At 50.0% G+C, this 22,954-nt stretch overlaps 1 protein-coding gene across 5 annotated transcripts in view; it reads left to right on the top strand.

Annotated features, from left to right (window-relative positions):
* HDLBP (high density lipoprotein binding protein) overlaps positions 1-17,803 on the top strand; it is a 38,824-nt gene extending 21,021 nt beyond the window's left edge. For 4 of the 5 annotated variants that reach the window (XM_062499498.1, XM_062499499.1, XM_062499500.1 and 1 more), the window contains 23 exons: positions 1,176-1,382; positions 1,844-2,059; positions 2,869-3,075; positions 3,280-3,387; positions 3,897-4,001; positions 4,435-4,513; positions 5,157-5,296; positions 5,616-5,720; positions 6,052-6,165; positions 6,491-6,577; positions 6,737-6,868; positions 7,183-7,401; positions 8,240-8,461; positions 8,682-8,900; positions 9,587-9,725; positions 10,097-10,251; positions 10,852-10,956; positions 11,606-11,740; positions 12,269-12,412; positions 12,581-12,766; positions 14,164-14,280; positions 14,712-14,840; positions 15,464-17,803. In XM_062499498.1, the coding sequence (XP_062355482.1) occupies positions 1,176-1,382; positions 1,844-2,059; positions 2,869-3,075; positions 3,280-3,387; positions 3,897-4,001; positions 4,435-4,513; positions 5,157-5,296; positions 5,616-5,720; positions 6,052-6,165; positions 6,491-6,577; positions 6,737-6,868; positions 7,183-7,401; positions 8,240-8,461; positions 8,682-8,900; positions 9,587-9,725; positions 10,097-10,251; positions 10,852-10,956; positions 11,606-11,740; positions 12,269-12,412; positions 12,581-12,766; positions 14,164-14,280; positions 14,712-14,840; positions 15,464-15,550 (3,357 nt within the window). In that variant the 3' untranslated portion in view covers positions 15,551-17,803. The remainder of the gene's footprint in view (positions 1-1,175; positions 1,383-1,843; positions 2,060-2,868; positions 3,076-3,279; positions 3,388-3,896; positions 4,002-4,434; positions 4,514-5,156; positions 5,297-5,615; positions 5,721-6,051; positions 6,166-6,490; positions 6,578-6,736; positions 6,869-7,182; positions 7,402-8,239; positions 8,462-8,681; positions 8,901-9,586; positions 9,726-10,096; positions 10,252-10,851; positions 10,957-11,605; positions 11,741-12,268; positions 12,413-12,580; positions 12,767-14,163; positions 14,281-14,711; positions 14,841-15,463) is intronic. The other variant, XM_062499502.1, reaches the window with a different exon arrangement.
* Positions 17,804-22,954: the final 5,151 nt, after the last annotated feature.

The raw sequence follows: 22,954 nt of genomic DNA on the forward strand, positions 1-22,954 counted from the left end.
TGTAACTTGAGCCCCATTGGTAAGTAATTTCAGACTTCTTGTTTCAGTTGCTTCTCGTTTCAGTCCTCTGCATTTTGATTTGTTACCTTCAGGATCTTGAGTTCATTATCAAAATGATAGTTCTCCTTAGGATCCATCACAGCCAGGTGTCATGGTGTGTTTTAAAATGTCATGTCCAAGGTAGTTAATGCAATAGTTAATACCATGTCTGCTCAGTGCTGTTCAGCCCGTGTGTCATACCCTGCCAGAGGGACCAAAAAAGGGACAAACCCTACATAATGTGCATCTGGAAAAATAGTTTAGGTTGTACTACCATGGATCCATGCCCCACTGTCCTCAAATATCCCTCCTACTTGGCCCCAGGTTTGAAAGATGTGTCTGTATTGCACCTTCTCCTAGGCTCGGCTGTATGTGGACAGGAAGTTGAAGAGTCATACCAAGTGATCTGGTTTTGATTTGATTTATTTCTTTTACCATTGTAGCTTGCATTTTAAGTGCCTAGTTAGTTAGCAGTTACATATTCACTGGGGAGCATAGTAGCAACCCTAAGCTCTCAGGTCAGTAAAAAGTCATTGAGAAGGGAAGAGTTCAGAAATCCCTGTTACAAGCCAGCCCTTTAATGCTAGATTGAGAAAACTTCTGGAGACCCCTCGTTTTTCAAGAGGAGCCATCTAGAAGCAGTGTGTGCTGCTTTGAAGACACCTTAGCACTCAGTAATGGTAAGCATAGTTGAGCTCTCTGCCTGCTGGAATAAATTTCTGGTGTTGAATTTCAGTTTCCTAGGAGTCAGACTGTCTTCTTCTCTGTAACCTTGGCAGCAGATATCAGAGTTCAGATAAACTCTACCCCAGAGCTGTCATCCCAGTTACTCTCTGGTGCTGAGAGACTCTGACACAGTGGAACATAGACACCTCCTCATCTGTGACTGAAGGCCTTTGTTTATTCAGAGTATTTACTGCTTCTGGGAAAACAGAATGCTTTCTAGGGAATAGTGGGGTTTAGACTCCTGGAATACAGGCACCTTAAATCAACTCCTCTGCCATAGTATCAGTCTTGTGCTAGATGAATGTGCTGGAAGGCATTGTGTTTACTCCTCAGTTGTAGCACTAAGCAGCATCTGAAAAGCTTTCTCTGTACAGGCAAGGGCTCTCATAGATGCTTGGCCTCTCTTGCAGGCTTCAGCGACAGTTGCCATCCCCAAGGAGCACCACCGTTTTGTGATTGGAAAGAATGGTGAGAAGCTGCAGGACCTGGAGCTCAAAACTGCAACCAAGATCCAGATCCCCCGCCCAGATGACCCCAGCAACCAGATCAAGATCACTGGCACTAAGGAAGGGATTGAAAAGGCCCGACACGAGATCCTGCTTATCTCTGCTGAGCAGGTACTTCAGTTCTGTGATCTCTTGTCATGTCATGATCTGAACAGCCATTTTGGTTCTCCATGGTATATCAGATGTTTGTAGCCACTATGGCCTCAGCTAGTGGTAACGCTGTTAGTGTGAGCAGAGATATATGCCATTCCACTGGCTGAGCACTGCTTCCAGGTTCTACACTTTCTGGTTCTCCCTTTTGTCTGTGTCTAAAGTCAGATAAGCACTTTTCGTATTTTGAAGTGAACCAGCTGATGGATGACAGCTGAGGAAAGACAGATTAGAGGTGAATATCCTAAACTGGGGACAGTAGTATTTGTAGATGGAAAGGGAAGGGATGGAAGCTGCCAACTGGCAAGGGTGCTTGGGCTAGAGTGTCAAGCGAGACAGCACTGGGAATTCACCTGTATGTGGCAGAGATGGTAATATTATCAACAGCAGTTTCCACTGAGGACTGTTGTGGATTCTTGTAGGATAAGCGTGCTGTGGAGCGGCTGGATGTGGAGAAAGTGTACCATCCCTTCATTGCTGGCCCTTACAACAAGCTGGTGAGTGAGCTCATGCAGGAGACAGGGACACGCATCAACATTCCTCCACCCAGCGTTAACAAGACAGAGATAGTCTTCACAGGGGAAAAGGAGCAGCTGGCCCAGGCTGTGGCTCGTGTTAAGAAGATCTATGAGGAGAAGGTATGGATGGTCCCTAGAGCTTCCCATCTTCCCCCCACCTGCTCATAGCCCCTCTTCCCTTCTTGTTCTACTTCTGTGCATCCCTCAGTTGCGTACTCTTGCCAGCTCTTGCTCAACAACCCTTGCAGTACATGGACCTGGGTCTTACCATTTCCTTGCTCAGCACAGTGGGACTTGGGGTGATTCTGCCGGGGATGTGACAGATCTACTTTTTTGTGTAATGGAAATTAGCAGACCACAAAGAGCTCTCTGGGTGCATGTTTTCACAGGTGCTGCAAAGGAAGGAGGGAAGTGTGAAGGCTACAGTGTGGCCAACTGACAGTATCAAAATTGTTACATGAGTAGAAGTTGCTGAAAAGTAAATTTCACTTCAGTTTATTTTCCATTGCTAACATCACTGTGAATATCCTTGTTGTGGGTTGTTGGTCTGTTTTTCCTCATGGTTACATCTGTATTTGTACCAGTCTGAATTTCAACACAGGTAATCAGCTTATGGCATGGTGTTGCATTACAGCACTGCCTGGGGACAGCTGGGCATTGTGCAAGGGCAGGGGTGTCTATGTGGTCTCTTCCATGTAGTGTCCCAGGGAGCTTAAACAGAATTTTTGTATTTCACCTGTAAATTTTTGAGAATAGGGCTTTCTGTTGGCAGGTCCCAAAGATGATAGGGTACTGCAGAAACTCCCGTGCTCACCTTTGCTTTGATCTTTCCTGGGTGCTGAGCTTCACTGCATCTTGTGTCTCTTCCTTTTACTTTTGTCCTTCCCTGCTCCCTTGTGATTGATGCTCCAGTGCCTCTGCTCCTACAGAAAAAGAAGACTACTACCATCGCTGTGGAGGTGAAGAAGTCCCAGCACAAGTATGTCATCGGCCCCAAGGGTAATTCCCTGCAGGAGATCTTGGAGAAAACTGGAGTCTCTGTCGAGATCCCACCCACTGACAGTAGCTCGGAGACGGTGATACTGCGAGGCGAGCCTGAAAAGCTTGGGCAAGCATTGACTGAAGTCTATGCTAAGGTATTGACCAGATGGGCCGGGTTTCCTTTGAAAGCCCCCAAATATACATCCCTGGGCACTGACAGATGGAGGGGGGTGGTCTCTGTCAGTCTGTAAGAGATGCAGCTTTGAACTCAATAACAAGGGTGCAGCATGGGAATTGGAAGTGAATTTCTCTGAAGGCCTCTTCCAGTCTGTCCATCAAACAGCTTCTCTGTCTCTCAGGCCAACAGTTTCACCGTCTCCTCGGTCTCAGCCCCCTCTTGGCTTCATCGTTTCATCATTGGAAAGAAAGGACAAAATCTGGCCAAAATAACTCAGCAGATGCCAAAGGTATGGATGAACTATTACCTTAGCACTAGTTGAAGTAGAATGTGGCTTAATCCAACTCACCCTCTGTAGAGAGAGAAATGTATTCTAGCTTGGATAAAGCCAGGGAAGAAATGACACAGATAATATTCAGGGGAAGTACCAAATTCTACTGCCTTGAACACTTCTTATCCTATGATACTTTCAAGCATTGAGTCCTTCAAAGGAAGCTTTATGTGTTAGTATTTGGAGAGTTGATGTAGTAGGAGACCTGGAAAATGCTGAGTTCAATGAGGCTTCTCCCTTGTGAGTTAGATGGTGTCTGGAGAAAGGCTTGGTGAGGAACTTCTCCAAAGCCCTTGCACCAGAACCTTATGCTTTAGACATTGATACAGCCAAAACTGTAGGTTGCTTACTTCTGAAGTCATGTGTACCCTTAATGGTAGGGATTGATGGTGTAGGTCTGACTGACATCATTGACCTGGCCTGTGTCTTGGAGAATTCTTACTGGTTTCCTTGCCTTGTGTCTGAAGGTTCACATCGAATTCACTGAAGGAGAAGACAAAATCACTTTGGAAGGACCTACAGAAGATGTGAATGTGGCTCAGGAACAGATTGAAGTCATGGTCAAGGATCTGGTAAGTTGGTGGTACTAGTTCTTGTATATAAGAAGAAAGTGGGGAAAGCTGGGGCAGCAGAACAGAGATGAAGTGTAGCTCACATTTGTGGGTATCTTCACAGGCTTAACAGCACTTGCAGAAGGCAAGTTGTGAGGCAGGTGAACAAAAACCTTGGTTATTAAGCTTTTGTTAAAAAATCTCAAGCTCATCTTTAGTCTTTTGATGCAGAGGAGGAAAGATTCTCTTTCAGGTACAGCTGAAGAGGCATTTAAGTCCCTTTAAATGTTTCACAGCCATGGTGCTCTCAGCTCAAAGCAGAGGAGTGTTCTGCTCTGCTCACTAGCAGAAGGAGTGCTTGTAGCTGGCAGCTGGAGTCAGAGCCTGCACTGGCAGTGGGCACAGGCAGCAGCAGAGGCGTCTGCCCTGCCTAGCCCTGTGCAATTCTTTGTAGATCAACCGGATGGATTATGCAGAAATCAACGTTGACCACAAATTCCACCGACACCTCATTGGCAAGAACGGAGCTAACAGTAAGTGAGGTGCTTTTCTTCTCCTTCCTGTGCTCGGCCTCCCTGTGATCTTATCGTTGCTCTCCAGCTCAACCAGGGTGCTTTCTCCATTACACTGCCTCTGCCCCTCTGGAGTGAAGTTGGTACAAGAAGACAAATGGGAAGTGAGGCCTTGGGATGGCTTTGATGTCTTGGAAAACTGAACAGATTACTTTACTGTGTCTTGGCAGAATTTTTGTGTTTGGGGCGGTTGGAGAGTTACTTTTTTTTTTTTTAAGTTGTTCTATGTGAATTTCACTTTAGAACACAGTTGGTGGGGTAGAAATCCGCATGGTGAATTTCTCTCCAAAAAAGAATTTGGGATTAGAAATTAATGATTATCTTCTAGTCTAAATATGGTGCTGTCTGGGAAAGAAACAGATCCCTCACTCTGGTAAGTGAACTATTGCATCTAGACGCCACAGTATTTAATTGTACAGATTCCAGTGTAGCTCAGATGTTGCTGAACCCCAGGGTGAAGAGACACTTTCCCCTGATTGAGCTCCACCCCTCTGGCCCTTTGTCAGAGGCTGATGTACTTCTTAAATAGCCTCTAGTCAGGGTTCTCTCTTGGCTTCCAAATCTTTCCCTAGCAGCGTGTGTCACCACAGCCTTTGCCTTGCAGTTAACAGGATTAAGGACCTCTACAAGGTGTCTGTGCGCATTCCCCCGGACAATGAGAAGAGCAACCTGATCAGAATTGAAGGAGACCCACAGGGGGTCCAACAGGCCAAGAAAGAGCTGCTGGAACTCGCTTCCCGTATGGTTAGTGGGATGTAATGCCCTGGACGCCATACATTACAATATGTAATGTATTTAATGCCCTGGAGGCCATACATTACAGTATGTAATGTATGTAAGAACAGTAGCCTTCTGGTAGAGGTGTGTGCCCCTTGCCCACTGAGCGCTTGGATCTCATGACAAGTGCAAGTTCCTCTATCCCCTTGGAGATCCCCTTCTCTGTCAACCTAGAGTGAATTATATCTGGAGAATAAAACCTTGATGACAAGCTGTCAGGCAGCAAACTGGTAATTACAATTACCTGAACCTGCTGAACACTCCGTGCACACTCTGTTCTCCACAGGAAAATGAACGCACCAAGGACCTAATCATTGAGCAGAAATTCCACCGGACCATCATTGGGCAGAAGGGTGAGCGGATCCGGGAAATCCGGGAGAAATTCCCAGAGGTAAGGCTTTCTAGGAGATGAGGGCTTCAGAGGCCATATTTCCTACATTGGAAATATGACACATGGAAATAGAACACATAGAAATAGATACATGGTCAGTAAAGTCATAAATTAGTGTCTTTGTGAGTATGAGAAATATCTAACTGGTATGTCTCTGCTCTTTTATCTAATATGTGTGAGAAGGTGGTTCTTCTGGCCAGAGACAGCTGTCATGGTTACCTGCTTCCAAATGGGAAAGGAGATGTGCAGGATCCCCCCACCCTTTGCACATGTCTGACCTGACAATTCTTGTATTTGTTTTGAGTTGACCCTAAGTGACCATTTCTTGCAGGTTATCATCAACTTCCCAGACCCTGCACACAAGAGTGACATTGTCCAACTCAGAGGTCCCAAAAACGAGGTGGAGAAGTGCACTAAGTATATGCAAAAGATGGTGGCAGACCTGGTAAGGGAGACTTCTATCTGCTATTCTCTCTTCCATTGATAACCCTGGAATAGAGCAGAGCTGTAGTGGCTTGGCTAGGGCTGACACACCTCGAGATGAGGGAACTGTGGACATGGTTCTATGTGTGTGAGGGCAAGCAAGTAATACCTGTTATTTAAGGGCTATAGCAGAAGGTACATGTCTTTGCTTATTCTTGGAAGTGTCCCATATGGGGAATTCCTTGGGTCTAAGCCTGTTGTCAAAAGCTTGTTTATCAAGCTCCTGGGATGGGGCCTCATTTGCCAGGATGGTGTAATTTTCAATTCTCCCTTCCTTTCTCTCTTAGGTTGAAAACAGCTTTTCTATTTCTGTTCCCATCTTTAAACAATTCCACAAGAACATCATAGGGAAAGGAGGTGCCAACATCAAGAAGGTGAGATATCTTTCCTGTCTTCACTGCTCATTATGGTGACTACCTGCAGCAAAATCTCATTCAGTAGTCTCCCCTGCTCATTGGTAATGTAAAATAAAACCTCCAAGACATTTTTTAATGACATGGGACACCTAAATTTATTTTTTTTTTTTTTGGCAGATCCGTGAAGAAAGCAACACCAAAATAGATCTCCCAGCTGAGAACAGCAACTCAGAGACAATTGTTATCACGGGCAAAAGAGCAAACTGTGAGGCTGCTCGCCATAGAATTTTGGCTATCCAAAAGGAACTGGTAAGTGAAACAACTGGCCTGTGGCAGATTAGGGACTTGAAAACATAAATATAGGAGTTATAGGAGATTTAAATACAGAACTGCTTGTAGTGGGGTGCAGCAGGGGAGAGACAAATATGGGTGTCAATCTGTTCTTGACTCTTCAGCTGAAGTTTGTGGCTGCTGATGTGTTTGGAATGGCCAGTCCCAATCCCCTCTGGTCATCTAGTCAGGCATTTCTCACACAACTCTGCAAAGCTCCCGGCAATGTGGGAGTTAGAGGGCAAGCAGAATCTGTGCAAACTTGACTAATATCCCATACTGTCCTCACTTAGGCCAACATCACAGAGGTGGAGGTCTCTATTCCTTCCAAACTCCACAATTCCCTCATTGGCGCCAAAGGCCGCTTCATCCGCTCCATCATGGAGGAGTGTGGTGGAGTCCACATCCACTTCCCCACAGAGGGCTCTGGCAGTGACACCGTGACCATCAGGGGCCCTGCCCAGGATGTGGAGAAAGCCAAGAAACAGCTGCTACATCTGGCAGAGGAGAAGGTGAGCCTTGCCTTGCAGGGGAAGAGGCAGTTTGGTTTGAGCAGCTGTTTCTTTTTGGAGGTTAAAGTGGTTCTCTCTGTCTGCATGGAAACCTTTGGCATCAATTGAACAAATCCTCCTTTGAGGGATTTGAGTACAGTTTGGATGATTAAAAGAAAGATGTACTTTCATCCTTGTGACAATGAGTTCTCTCATGGGTAGAACTGTCTGTAATACATCTCTGGCCAGACTGATGATATATACTCAGAGTTAAGGCTCCCTGCTTCTGTGGTTTGTATCTTCTTGGGTATCAGCACTTCTCTGAAACAGTTTACTCTGTAGATCTCCTTCACTTTTTTCTTGATCTCTGCATTTCAGCTCCAGTTCTTCCATTTCACTGCATATTTTCAGAGTTGAGAGCTCTTGGTTGCAAGACCTTGCTCTGAGTTGTGGCTGACTGGTCATTTTAATAGCAAGCTTTCTAGGGTCAGCATGTGAATATGTTCTCCCTGGGAATCTGTTGGTTGCCTCTGGAAGCCTGGCTTGCAGCAGTCAGTTAGCAAATGACTGTGTTGCCTTTTGTGCAGGTCAGACCCTTCTCCTAGGGAAGCCTCTGCTCATATTCTCATTGGTCATGCTGAGTGTACAGATAGTGTTTTGGCCCTGAAAAGATCTTTGGGCTAGTGTTTTTAATTTAAGACATTGTATACCTTTTTTACTTCCAATGGTGCACTGAATCTACCTTGCTTTTGCAGCACTCTGCCTGTGGGTGCAGGTAACATATCTAAATGCTGACTGTTGGTGCTGATGGATATTTTCAGTATATTAATACGTTCCATGGGTCTCTGGTTCCTTTCAGCAAACAAAGAGTTATACTGTGGACCTCCGTGCAAAACCAGAGTACCACAAATTCCTTATTGGTAAGGGTGGTGGCAACATCCGTAAGGTGCGAGACAACACAGGGGCCCGCATCATCTTCCCCACCTCTGAGGACAAAGATCAGGAACTGATCACTATCATGGGAACAGAGGAGGCTGTCAAAGAGGCACAGAAGGAGCTGGAGGCCCTCATCAAGAACTTGGTATGAACTTCTTCTGCTTTCTTACCTCCCTCTGTGGCAAGGTGTAACAAGTCAGCATAAAGGACCTGCTTGTCCTAAAATTGTTTGCTGCCCTTTGTGGGAGCTCAGGAAGATCCTTCCTTACCTTGGAGTGAGGTTGTAAACTGATGGCTGTTGAGTGCAGCCAGCTCATGGCTATCGCCAGGACAGATGGGGTTGACTGGCTGTTGTGTGTTGGCAGGATAACGTGGTTGAAGACTCCATGGTGGTTGACCCCAAGCATCACCGCCATTTTGTCATCCGTCGAGGACAAGTTCTCCGTGAGATTGCAGATGAGTATGGCGGTGTGATGGTCAGCTTCCCGCGCTCTGGCACCCAGAGCGATAAAGTCACCCTCAAGGGAGCCAAGGATTGTGTGGAGGCAGCCAAGAAACGCATCCAGGAGATCATTGAGGACCTGGTATGTTGTAGGAAAACTGTTTCTTCTGTGTCCTGTTCCTTCAGCAGTGTCCTACTTGAACCTGCTGTATGACCAAGCTTTATGTGAACAAGTATGGTAGTTCTTGGATCTGAACCTTTGCTGTCAACATACAGGGTCTGCAGACTTTAGATCCTGGCCTGGATCCAAAATGGCAATGCTGTACAAATGAATTTCTTCCTCTGACAATCTTCTTGGTTTTTAGGGGTGGAAGTAGGAGACCACTCCTTGATGTATATCTAGACATTAAAAGGTTGTAGCCTTCTTGTGCCTCTCTGTGTCTGGCCTTTGGAAGTGGTTGCTTGCAGGGGTTTTCTGCACTGTTAGTGTTGGCTTTTGGAAGCAGTCAAGTGTCAAACCTGTTGTCTTCCCTTCTATCCTTATTTTTTTTCCTTTCTTCTAATGCTTCCTCCTCTTCAGGGTATTAGAATTTGAGCTTTGTTCTCGGAAGCCTTTAATGTCCTGAATTGAAGGCAACCTTTTTTAAATCCTCTGCTCTTCTCAGAGAGGAACAATTCTAGGAAATGTTTAGTTCTTCCCCTTGTCAGCCACTGTCATCTTTTCTGACTTCTCTCTGTGTCCATTTTGGATTTCACCATGCACAAGCATCATATTTTTCTGGTGTGAAAGAGGCTGCATCACAATAAAATAATTCTGCTTTCCCACAGGAAGCTCAAGTGACAATCGAGTGCACCATTCCACAGAAGTTCCACCGCTCCATTATGGGCCCCAAAGGATCCCGGATCCAGCAGATCACCCGGGACTATGGCGTCCAGATCAAATTCCCTGACAGGGAGGAAAACCCAGGTATACCTCTGGATGCATGTATAGTATAGTGTAGTGTAGCCCACACGCTGTACCAGTGGGCATGTTCTACTTAAAATTTCTGGAGAGAACTGATCCCTGGTGTTAGTGTCCTTGAATCTGGGACTAGCATCAACCTTGTTCTCTTGGGAAGGGGCCAGTTTCAGGAGGTCAAACTGCAGACCTGGGTATTGTGAACATGTCACTGCAGAGTACAGGGAGTACAAGGACTTACCCTGACAAAAAAAGGCTCTGTGGGCTTAGTGAGGTCTCTCTGAGCTCTCACTGGTGGCTGAGCCTTAGGATCTGGAGGAGGGAGATGATGAGCAAAGAGGGGGCTCTATGCATTGAACACAGGCTTTCCGTGTTTTCAGCCCCTGTTGTGGAGCCAGCTGTGCAGGAGAATGGTGAGGAAGGTGGGGAAGGCAAGGAAGGGAAGGACACAGATCCCAGCTCTCCGAAGAAGTGCGATATCATCATCATCTCTGGCCGCAGGGAGAAGTGTGAGGCAGCAAAGGAGGCACTGCAGGTCTGTGGCTCTTTCAGCCCCTTATCCTATTAAGGTGGTGATGTTTGGATTTCATTTTTGGTGGTGGTAGTAAAAGTTGCTCAGTCTAGGTGCAGTGCAAGTGGTCAGTGATGCTGGCTGTAGAGGGGGTCTGCATTGCTCAAGGGAAGCCCCTCTGCTCTGTGACTTAGCCTGGCAGCTTCAATCATAGTGCCTGACTGTAATTACTAGTGCTTGTAAGCAGTCCCAATAGCTGTAACAGCATGACATGATTGTTTTATGGAACACAGCTGGGAAGAGGAGGAGCTGGTTGAGACTGAGTTATTCCAGGTTCAGCAGACCTTGCCATGCTTCTATAGTGATGTTTTTCAAGTCTGCTAGACTGAAGCCAAGGATATGAAAACAAACCTGTCCCACAGGTGGAGTTTCAGATGACTTGTTTCAAAAACATGCAACAGGGCATTTTGGTGTTCTCAGCTGTTCTCTCTTTCTGTCAAATTTGTATTCTGACTGCAAGGGAACATACCTCTGTTCAGCAACGTGTTCTCTTAGGCAAGTATATAGCAAGCTAGAAGACAGGAGAAGTTTTTCCACTGGTAAACTGTGCTTCATCCCATGCAGGCTCTGGTTCCTGTCACCATTGAGGTGGAAGTTCCCTTTGATCTTCACCGTTACATCATAGGCCAGAAAGGAAGTGGGATCCGCAAAATGATGGATGAGTTTGAAGTAAGTTGTTGCCCTTCCTTCCATCTCCTCTGTCCTGGAGAATCTGTAAGTCACCATGTTGGGGGTTTGGACAGTTACAACGTGCTCAGGTCTGCTGTGGAATCCAAGGGTCCATAATAGGAAAGTGATCCCAGTATGTTTTAGACCTTATATCCAGGGCTTGGTAGCTTTCATGCTGAAGCTGTAGGATTGGTGTTGATGTTGTCAGTGTTGCATGACTTGTTTGGTGTCGGCAGGGATTCCTCATCAGTGTGAGAGTTGATGTCCTCTTGGGCTCTGGGAAACAGCTCTGCTCTGCCTACCAATTCAGGAGAATTCTCTAGAGCCTCTGGGGCTGATGCGGGTTGGCTGCAGTCAGTGTTGTTGAACATATATTTGTTTTCTGGCCTCTCTAGGCCAGCACAGGGGCTGAAGAAACAGAGTTCTATTCAAAAATCATCTAGAAATGGTCCCAGGCAACTGACTCCAGGCTTGACAGCCTCCAGAGGTCCTTTACAACCTCAGCCATTCTGTGTTTTTTAGGCTGCCTGGGTGGGAGCTGGTCTCAGTGTCAGGGGGGAGCAGGGAGATGCCAGCTTGCAGTCAGAGGCATCATAAGTGATACAGAATGAGCAGTGATACAAAATGATAATCGGTGTTTGTTACTCAGGTGAACATCCAGGTGCCTGCTCCTGAGCTGCAGTCAGATATCATCACGATCACTGGGCTGGCTACCAACCTGGACCGTGCCAAGGTCGGGCTCCTGGACAGAGTGAAGGAGCTGCAAGCTGAACAAGAGGATCGGGTAAGGCCTGGGCCTGTCCTTCTTCCTTCCAGCCAAACACAGCTTCAGACTTTGGGTGCAGACTCCTGGCACACCTCATCTTTTAGGGGCACCCTTAGCTGCTCTGTGGGTGTGGAATGGTCATAAATGGGTTACTCAAAGGTAGCTCCTTTACCATGAACTGAAGGGAGAATTTGGGAATAACTTTGGATTGTCCAGGTCTCTCTCACTCCTTCACATACTTTCGGGACACTGATGGGTGACAACACTCTCTGTGCTGCCAGTCTCTACCTATCCTTACTGAATCCTTATCACAGCTCTGAATAATAGGTTAGGGATGAGTTGAGTGGTTGTTTGCAGTTTCCCCCTGAAAGCACAAGGTGAAATGCACAAGGCTGCAATGGATGGATGGCTTGAGTGCTCAGGCATGGCCCTGCAAAATCTGTTCCATGGATCTCAGAAGCCAGAAGGAAATGCTGTGACTTAAGTGGACATCACTGAAACAGCCATGGTGAGTTCCCTGTTCTCACTCTGCTTTTCCTGTTCCAGGCCTTGCGAAGCTTCAAACTGACAGTCACTGTAGATCCCAAGTATCACCCTAAAATCATTGGGCGGAAGGGAGCAGTGATCACCCAGATACGTACAGAGCATGAGGTCAACATCCAGTTCCCTGACAAGGATGATGAAAGCCAGGTGAGCCTGATCAGACAGAGTACAAGGATGGCTAGTGGCTGTCTCTGAGCATCTTCTCAAGAGCTCTGAACTCTCTCCACTGCCTTTGAATAAGGTGGATGGTAAAGGGGATTAGCAGGGAGAAAGCTTTCTTATGAGCTTGGTCTCTCACACATCTCTGTGCCTCAGGCCCAAGACCAAATCACCATTACTGGCTATGAGAAGAATGCTGAGGCTGCCCGGGATGCCATCATGAAAATTGTTGGTGAGCTGGAGCAGATGGTTTCTGAGGATGTGACTCTGGACCATCGTGTTCACGCACGCATCATCGGTGCACGTGGAAAAGCCATCCGCAAAATCATGGATGAGTTCAAGGTGAGCAGTAGGGCCATGCCACACAGGTCAGACTGGGCATGGGCAGCCACGTTCTCCTGTGTAAAGAGCTTGGTGCTGAATGAGGCTCACATCTTCTACTTCTTGTGTCTTGTGCTTGTTCAGCATCTTCAGCTAGAACAGACATGAAAGAAAAGCCAGTGCTGCCCTGCTCACCTTTAATTCCACCAGCAAATGAGGGCATCCCTGGCCCAGGGCACCCTGGTATGCCCAGGGTACCTGGGCTGTCTGGACACCACAGCCAGACATCCCCACACCAGCTCACCTATGAGTCATGTTTCTCTGGGAGCCAGGCCAGGAGCTTTTCCTGTTTTGCTGGAATCCAGACAGAAGTGGAACCTGGGAATGCTTCCTTGGTGCTCTAGACTAGCCCTGCAAGCAGCACTGAGTTCTGTCCCTCTCTGGAGACCTGTTGCTGGGTTTCTTGCAGACAGGGTCCCAGTTGATCTTGAGAGAGAGGAGGAGGTGTGATATGTCAGCTACTCTGATTACTGGAAGTGGGCAGCCAGGCTTCTTGCTGGGAGACTTCACGAAAAGGCTTTCCCAGCTGTCCCCCTACTTGAGCTTAACTGAGGGAATGCTTCTAGGCCACTGTGAATCCCCTTGATTTTGGGAACCATGGCATATTCTCAGGGCTGTGCATGTGGAAAAGTCAGCTGGCTCTGGGAAGGTCAGGGACCTCTGCCCTGATAGCATATGGCATCAGCAGCAGGCTTTACTGCAGGGGCCAGCAGCGTATGTGAATACTGAGGGCTAGGATTTTGGAGACTTTCATTTTTGTCTGGACTCAGTTATTGAAACAAATTGATTCCTAAATGAACAGCCTTTGGTTTTGGTCCTGTCTTGTTTAGGTTTCTGGCACCCATCTGGACGGCAGGGTGTGAGAGAGCACGGTGCTTGTGCGTGGGATGCACTAGGCCAGCTCTCTAAAGCAACTATCAGCCAGGATTATTCTGTGGCAAACACAGAAAGCTTGTTGTGCTTTGTGGTGATGGCTTAGTGGTAAAAATACTTGCAGCAGTGTGAGGAAAAACTGTCTGGAAATGAAGCCCCTCTCCTGCCTCTGCTGCAGGAGCTGCCCAGAAAACAGTGAGCTTCTTGGGAGTGAGAGTCCAGCAGCAGGGGTTGCTGGAAATTGGGTCCTTACTACAGACTGCTCTGCTTTCCTCCACAGGAAATTGGGCAAGCTTTGAGGCCAGCTATGTATGTACCTGTTCACCTCTCAGCATCTGAGCTGTGGAGGTCTGAAACAGACTGTCAACAGACAATAATTAGGGCATTAATGACAGCGATCTGTGATTCCAATAACAAGGGTCATGGGGAATCTCTGGCATTTCAGGTGTGCAGGTATAAGCCTTGTGCTGTTCCTTGTGTTACAGGTGGATATTCGCTTTCCCCAAAGTGGAGCTCCTGATCCCAACTGTGTGACTGTGACAGGACTCCCTGAGAACGTGGAAGAAGCTATTGATCACATCCTGAACTTGGAGGAGGAATATGTAAGTGTTCAGCAAATCTGTGATGGGGCTTAGCAAGACCTTCCCGTGCCGCAGATCTGGATGTCTGAGCTATGTCCACGTGGTATTTTCTTTCACTGTGTTGGAGAAATTGAGCCCTGTGCACATGGTTGTCAGCCTCCACTGCAGTTCTCCCCCAAACCAGCTGGACTGCCCCCTCTGTCCAGGAGAGGACAGTGAATGAGAATGCTGGGGCACCCCAGGATGTGCATGTTCTTGCCTTGTAGCAGCTTGCACCAGTTAAAAGTTGTGGCACTGGGGCTAGTGCAGAGACACCATTTTTGATCATTGTGGAACAGGCTGGTGAGCTTGAGCATGTTGCAGTGTGGTGAGATGGAGGGGAGGGGTGGGCATTTTGTTTCAGTTTGAGGAGCTATCCAGATCCACCCCCCTCACTGGTTTTGTTATTGCAGCTTGCAGATGTGGTGGACAATGAGGCTATGCAGGTGTACATGAAGCCCTCCTCACATGAAGAGTCCAAGGCCCCATCCAAGGGCTTTGTGGTGAGAGATGCCCCCTGGGCCACCGTCAACAATGAGAAGGTGAGTGCTGCTTGTGCTTCAAGCTGGGGGCACAGGGTGTGGGGACACTTCTGTCTGTGCTGGGGACACAGAGTGCACTCCTTGGTGACAGAGAAAGCAGCTTTTTGCTGCTCTTTGTCAGGCCTGAGCACAGACCTGGACTCCCCTGTCCAGCTTTCAGAGCACTTTCCCAATGTCTTCTCCACTCTGGCTGTACCACTGTGGAGCTGCTGGGGAATGGGGGATCCTTAGCAGAAAGTATCCTGCCAGGCTGTGTTATTTTTAGGGGTAGGGATAGTGCCTGGGACCTGAGACTTGCTGGAGCACAGAACTGGCTCGGTGTTTGCAGCTCTGAGTTGGGACAAGTGGCAGCTCATCCTCAGCTGCCCTAGTGCTGCTGCAGGGCTGGCCTGACCCTGCTGCAGTGTCCTATTTACTGAGCTGGGACCCTTGGAGCCCTTTGCACCATATCTGCACCCTCCTCAGTGTCACCTCTACATGTCCTGGGGCCACAATGATCCTTTTTGTCCTTTCCCCATTGTCTCTCCTCCTGGGATATCAACGATGCTGCTTAGCTCAGGGCCTCACCATGTAAGTTTGCAGCAGGGCAGGAACTTAACTTGTTCCCTTTTTGTTTGCTCTAGGCCCCTGATATGAGCAGTTCTGAAGACTTCCCCAGCTTTGGGGCTCAAGTGGCCCCCAAGACTCTTCCCTGGGGACCCAAACGATAATGACCTGGAAGCAGAAACTCCTCCAGCCCGCTGACCTGACACTAACCTGCCACAAATACTTCCTGTCTGAAATCTGACCCAGCGGCTGGAGCACAAATCAATTGTCCCAAGAGGTCTCCTAATGGTGTCTGGAGTGCTAGACCCCATCCTGCTCCCCTCAGCTATCACCGTGTCTAGGACCCGCCCTCATCTCTTGATGGATATTCTTTCCTCCTTTGGAACAAGACTTCCACTCAGATTCAAACACTAAATGTGTGTGTTTTTGTTAGAAACTTCATAATTGACTCCAAGTGGCTAAGATTTGCAGCTTCCCAAGCGCTAGCAGAGCAATCTGCTCTCTTGAGCATGTCTGACTAGGCATTCTCGCCTTCATTAGGAGACCTCCTTTACTGTGGCTAGGAATCTACTTCCTGTCTCATGACCTCAGGAAATAAATTTCCTTGACTTTCTAAAGCCAAAACGTTTGCCCTCTTTCCTTTGTGTTTATCCCAGGCCTTACCTTACCGTTGTAGAGTGCAATCAACCGTTTTTTTCCTTTTAACTGCCAAAAATTCATTTAATGCTGATAGCTGACTGTGGGGAGAGCTTGAAATAATCTGTAAGGTCGGAAACCTGCTTTTTAAAGAAACAAAACCTTCAATAATCTGTAGAGACAACAGAGATGGAAGGGGCCAGAACAACGTATGGCTACCCTGGTCAGGAAAACACCCGTGAGCGCAGCGAGCGTGCGTCCCTGCGCCGCACCAAGCACAGCCCCAGCCTGCACACTTGACCAGTCTTCCAGTGCTTGATGACGGACCCCACTCCTTGTTCCCCTCTTCCCAGTAGTGTGAGCAGGCAGGAGAGCCACAGCCCATGGCAGCGTGGCTGGATGAGACAGGTTTGGCTGGGCCGAGGTCGCTGCAGTGACGCGGCTCGGGAGCAGCTGGTGAGATGCACAGCCTGGAGAAGCTGCAGCCTGCTGTTAGTGCTGCAGCAGCTCGGCGTGAGCGGCAGTCACACCGTTCCTGTTGCCTTCTTTCTACCTCAAACATCAGTATGATGGGGGCCTCTCGATGGTTGTGGGTTAGTTACTCCAGCTGTCTTCTGGGCAGCCATAGCAGAAGCATGGAGGAGAAGCAAGAGGAGCCTTGTGTTCTCCACATGGCTGTGAGAGCTGCTCCCGAGGGAAGCAGGGCATGATGGTGCTGAGGCAAGCTGTGAATCAGTAGGACTGCATGCTGGGCTAGCACAGGGCTTGGCCCCAGAGCCATGGGTGCAGCTGTGCGCTAGCCCTGGGCTGCAGAGGTTGTGTGAGCCAGGCTTCTGCTCTGACAACGTTGGGGGTTGATGTGTGTGCTGAGCCCTCCTGAGACCTCCATCATGTGGTAGAGGGTGATCCGTGATTTGTACTTGGGGCCACTTGCATCTGGGCCCTGCCACAGCTTGCTCAGTGTGTTATGTCTGAGCTCTTCCAGCAAGTAAGAGGAAAACCACACTTTTATGGAGAAAGGCATGTAGCGTGGGGTTTTTGTGTGCCCCCACTTCCCTGCATCGATCCTACAGAGCTTGTTGTCTGAGCCATTCCTCTGTCCCAGCTGCTTCAGCTCTCGGACAAGCAGGAGTCCCTAGCACAACTCTGGCAGGCTGAGCTCAGCTGCCTTGCCTTTCCCTCCTTGGGACAGGCCAAACATGCCCATGCTTTTTTTTTTCTTCCTGCACCAGCTCTTCTTGGCAGAGACTGCTATGCAGAAGTCAAACCAAAACCTCACAGTGCTCTCCTTCAGTCTGAGAACCAAGTGAAACGGACCATGGCCTGTTGTGGGGTGCCTGGTTGCCCCTGAAGGACAGGGGGGCCTTGCCTCCAGCACGGGAGAAGGGGAACTAGGGTGGTACCTTCCCATCTGCATCTGTCAGAAAATGGTTAATATGCTGTAGCTTAGGTCTGCCCTGCATCACCAAGCCTATCACCCCCTTCTCCTCTTAATGCCCCTGCGCCCTCACCACTTGCACAGCAAGGCTTGAGTCACATCCAGGGCACTCGCTGCCTTGGGCTCATGCCCCACAGCCCAACCTTCCACTCTAAAGAAGGTCATGAAGTGATTGTACCCAGTACTGTCCCTCCACCACCCTCCTTCCGCAGCAGACTGTGGCATGTGTCCATTTCTTCTCTTTGACGTCTTCCATATTGTACGTTTCCATAGCAATGATCCCTTGGCCTTAACTTTGGAATTTGGAGACTATATGCAAACATGTAAAAAGGCTCATGAGTATGGATGACACTGGAATTTTATAAATTCTAAAATAAAACCTGAAACAGCTTGGAGTGTGGTGGGTATTATTTCTGCTGGTGGGGTGAGGTCCAAGACAGCCCATGCTGGGCTGGGTTTAGCTAGGGATTCAAGGACTTCCAAGTTTGCACACCTGAGCCTTTGCTGTGGCCATGCCCTTGAAAGGGTGGGTCCAAGGAAGGGGGTGAGAGCAGGAATGGGGTGGGGGCTGTGCCCTCCTCGTAGGGAAACACAAACCTGCTTGCCTCAGGGCAGCTGGTGCCAGGGATGCTGCTGGTGAAAGGGAGGAAGGGGATGCATCAGTCACGGTCCCTCTTGCTCAGCTGCCCTGCAGCCAGAGCCTCTTCCAGGTACTCTTCCCACTTCATCTTAACCTCCACAGCCTCAGGCATGCCAGGTACCAGCCATGCAATCACATATCCAATATCAATACCCAAATGCTGGAAGTGGATGGGAAGTGTGGGTTGGCTGCCAGGGTGAGTCCTTACCCCTGCCCCAGCACCACCCCCTGGGACACCCAGTTGTGCTCAGCAGCTGGTACCTCAAAGGTGATGATGAAACCCGAGCATACAGCCAGCAGCTGCCACTAAGTCAGGGTCAGGTTGCCATCCTGGTCCCTGAGTGCTCTGTGTCTGAGGGAGGAAAGAGCAGCAGTTACTCATGCTCCCAGCCTGGCATGCCAGTGCACAGCAGAACCAGCCCTCAGCCAGCTTCTGCTGGGACCTAAGTCCCACAGGTAACCTGGCCCCAGGGGAGTTTATTCTTCACAAAAATTCCACAGTGGCATCCAGTGACCCTCCTCACTACCTTGCACACAGACAGTCCACAGCCCTGGCATGAGTCAGAGCCCCCAGGACCTCAGGGAAGTGGGTGGACAGCGTGGACCTGGCTAAAAGTTGCTCTGCTAACCAAAACGTTTGCTGTGGCAGAGGCAGAGAAAGGCACAATGTGAGCCTAAGGAAGGAGGAGCCAGCCGAGGCAGGAGCAGGCTCTGCCTGCGTGGGTGCTGCTCTGCTGGACAAAGTCCCGTGGTGTGTGCACCAAGGTGAAGTTCACGCTGTTGGGCAGGCTGCTCTTGCGGATGTACCTATAGTATGCATGGGGCAGAAAATCAGAGGTGAAGGCTATCAGGAAGGCCTGGAAGCAGGGAGATGAGCTGCAGAGCTGCAGCAGATCCTGCTGGGGGACACGCCATCTCCACCCTCCTTCATGCCCTTTGCTTCTGGGGTGGCTTTCTGCCTCTCCTTCTACTCAGCCTGACAAACTAGATATGACATTGGTCTGGGACAGCAGACAGCTGTTCTCTTCCCCCAGTTATTGCCAAGCAGAGCACGACAGTTGCCCACTGCCCATGGCTGGATCTGCACCCTCTGCACAGGCAGATCCACCCTGAGCATTGCTGCTCCCCTCATCATGCTACATCCTGCAGCACCCAAATGAGTTCTCCCCCAGTTCCCTTACTCCACCTGCAGCCCCCTCACCCCACTAGTGCCTGCCCAGCACACTTTGCTGGCCAAAGTGAGATGATGGCCAGGTGAGTGGTAACCTCCAGGATGGAGAACTAGATGCCAATGCCCCGTGCCTGTTCAGCCACAGGCCACCAGTAGTAACAGATGCACCTGTGGGCATCTCCACCCAGTTACTGAGCAGGGCAAAGAGGAGTGCTGGGGGACAGGCTGCCGTGAAGATGGTGATGAAGCCAAACTGCAGGACTAGGAAAAAGAGGAGCAAGAGGAGTGGGGAGGGACAGACTGAGATGACAGCATCACCTGCAGCATCCTGCAGCCCCATCCTGTGGGGAGTGGGGGAGCCCTTCTCCCTCCAGCCCCTGCAGGCTTCTCAGGGTGCAAGTTCCTTCCTCTGGAGGACTCCTGCAATTCCTGCTTCTCCACACCAGCTTGCTTTCTCCCAGAGCCTCTCAGCACTCCCCAGACTGAGGCCAATCCCTATCTGTCCCCAGGTACTCATCAAGCAGCCCTTTAAACCCCCAGCAGCTGGTGGTCCAGAACCCAGCATGCCTGCTCCACCAGGGTTCACTCCCCCTCCTCACCCACCTTCTTGGTTGAGAGGAGCTTCTGCTTATGCCACCAACACTTCAGCTTTCTGAAGGAACAAAAGAAGGGGCACCACGTCCTCTGCTACTGAACCTGCCCTTGGCATCCTGTGTGAGCTCAGGGACGTGTGATCACCCTGGCAAGCCAGGGCATACTCAGGGGATGGCCGCCTCCTGCACGTTGTTGATGATCTCCTTCCCCACCATGCTGAGCACTCAGCTCCATGGAGCATCCACTTGGGCTGCCCTGTGGGGCCAGTGGGGCCCTCAGCCTGAGGGAGATCAGACCCCACCCGTGGGAAGCCATTCCCACAGCACACACCAGCTGAGAAGGTCAGCCCAGGATCTCTCTGACCTGCACTCAGCTCCTCATTGCGGATTCCCAGAAAGCTCAGGTAGTTTCTGGGACAGCTGACAAACCTGCAGGAGCCATGTCAGAGCTGTGAGTGGACACCCCAGGTGCTGAGTCCAGGAATGCATCCAGAGCAGCCCCAGGGATAGAAGGGCTTATCTGGTTCACGCAGAGCCCTCTTCTTGCTTACTGAGGTAACAAAAGGGCTGATGGTGGTCCCAGACTGAGACCAGCTAGCCCAAAAGTGGTTGACACTGCCCTCAGTCCCAGGTATCCTGTGCCCATGTGAGGGCTCCCATTCTGTGATGGGACAGCCCCCCTGCCACAGTGCTCCTTGCCCATGATGGCAGCAGGACTCCCCTGTCCTTTAGCCCTGCCCAAGGGCCCAGGAACCTGTTTTTCAGAAGCCAGGGAAAGAAGGGATGGGGCTCTGGAGGAGAAGCTCAGAAGCAAAATTAAGTGGGATCCCACAGGTGTTCCTGGGACGAGAGTGGTGACTGGGGGATTGCTGGGTCCCTTGGAAAGCAAGGAAGCTGCAGACCCCATCAGAGCCTCACAGAAATGCAGCTGGTCATGCAGAGTGTGACACCCAGGAGCACTGGGGCACGGTCCCCCTTCACCAGCTCAGCTTCAGAGGCACTCAGAGCTGGAGCTGCTGCACAGGAGCAGAGCAGGCTCCAGGGTGCACTCAGCAGAAGACAGGGCACCTCCTTCTTCTCCAGATAGTCATGTGCTGTGGGGAGAAGTGACTCCAGCAGAAGTTAAACGATAAGGCTGCTGGCACCTGCACATGTTTATGTGGGTGGCACTGGCGTGACTGTGCTGGCGTGGATCAGCCTGGGAGAGCTAGCACAGGAGATGAACACAAACATATCACACCCCTGCAAGCCCTGGCTCCCCTCCTGTGAGAGGCTCCCATGGCCGGGCATGTCCTCCCCTGGACCCCACAATCCACAAATCAAGGCTGCATTTACCACAAGGGGGTAGAAATCTGGAGTCAGATCACTTTTCTGTGTGTATCCCAGAGTGAAGCTTGTCCAGAAATTTGTTCCTCCAGGTCCTGTGGATGGCAGCAGATTTCTCCTGCAAGTCCCTGTTCTCACAGCTGTCCTGCTGCCAGCTCAGCTCCTGGGGGATGCTTTCCCACACCGGGACCATGTCTGAGGCAAGGAAAGGGATATCATGATGGAACCAAAAGCCATGTTTATCCTGCATGTCTGTCTCCTCCAGGACTTGGTGCTCTTGTGGGTCAGGGCATTGTCTTGAGAGCGAAACAAGGAGCTGAGGGAAGGACATGCTTGCTCTGGAGGGGACTCCAGCTGTTTCACTTGGGTGTTCCTAGCACAGGAAGCAGGAAGCTGGGAGAGTTTATTAACAGGACTGAGGACCTGTCTTGTGAAAGGGAAGGGCTGGAGCACCTGGGTAGGATAAGTAGGATGAGTAGGATGGTCCTGAGAGGGGTTGGGGATACAGTGCCTTCTGAACACGATGTATGGACCAGCTGCCAGCTCCAGTCATGGAGCACTGAGGCTTTTCTTGTGCTCCTCAACCTAACAAGACCCCCTTTTGCCCCAGCCTCCTCTCCAGGATGGAGTCGAACTCCAAGCCAAGCATTTTTTCCTCACCTGTCCTCATGCAGCCGTTGCTGAAGACATTGGCCCTGCTCCTTTTGTCTGGGGTTGTGTGCCTGGGTTGGAGGTGAGGAGCGCAGTGATCCCCAAGGCAGCCCGGCTGCAGCAGAGATGGGTTGTGCCCACCCACCTGGGGCATATCCATTGCCTCCTCACTTCTGAGCCCCATGTTGGAGCTGGAGAGGGATTGTGGTAGGGAATCAGCTGCCAGGCCAGGCACTGCTTGAAAAGTTGGATGAAGGCCCTGGGGTCTGTTGCATCCTGCCCCTCTCCCACAGCTCCCAACATGAGCCCCACACTGTGGGCTCAAACTGCTTTTAACCCCATACCCTGCTTATTCCTCCCACAGAGCTCGATCTGAGCCAGCAGGCACAGGGAAGAGGGGTCCTCCCAACCTAATGCTGCTTCTCCTCCGGTGGGGAGAGAGTGGGAAGTGCTACCCCGTTGCTCCTGTTGATGGCTGCTTCCCCTCTTGGGGCTCCCAGTGTAGTGCAGGAACCTTCCCCATTCAGAAACACCTTTCTCCAAGCAGCCGGGAGGAGGCCCTGCCTTTGTTTGAACTGGAGGTGGGGACCTGTGTGGCCCTGAGCAAAGAGGGTTCAGTTGGATTCAGAGAGAGGCAGCGAGGGGGAGGAGGTTCCCCTGCTCCCAGGAGGGGCTGGTGCCTGGCCAAGGCACTGGGATTTTGGGGCACCAGGGAAGATTTAAGCACTGTGTTCCCCTCACATTTATAATAAAAGAGTTTGTGATGGTTTTTACAATTTTGGGGAAAATCCCAGCTGTGTTTTGCCTGCCAGGTGCTGCCAGCCAAGGGGCACAGGGCCAGCCCAGGAATAATGTGGGGGTACAGCACCAATGTAACCGAGTAACTGAGATGCTGCTTTTACAGTCCCCAGGGAGAGTCTCTGGCACTTTCAGGGACTCAAAGCAACTCATCTCACCACATCCCCAGTTCAGTGACATGGCAAGGTGCAGGTTCCTCACTCAAGCCCAGTCACCACCTCCCTCAGGATCACAATGTACAGTGGAGCTGCCTGTGAGCAAGGGCAACACAGCCCACAAAGGGGAACTAAAATATTTTACACTGTCATGTATTTT

The sequence above is a fragment of the Cinclus cinclus genome, chromosome 10 (genome assembly GCF_963662255.1).
Source record: "Cinclus cinclus chromosome 10, bCinCin1.1, whole genome shotgun sequence".
NCBI classification, from domain to species: Eukaryota; Metazoa; Chordata; class Aves; order Passeriformes; family Cinclidae; genus Cinclus; species Cinclus cinclus.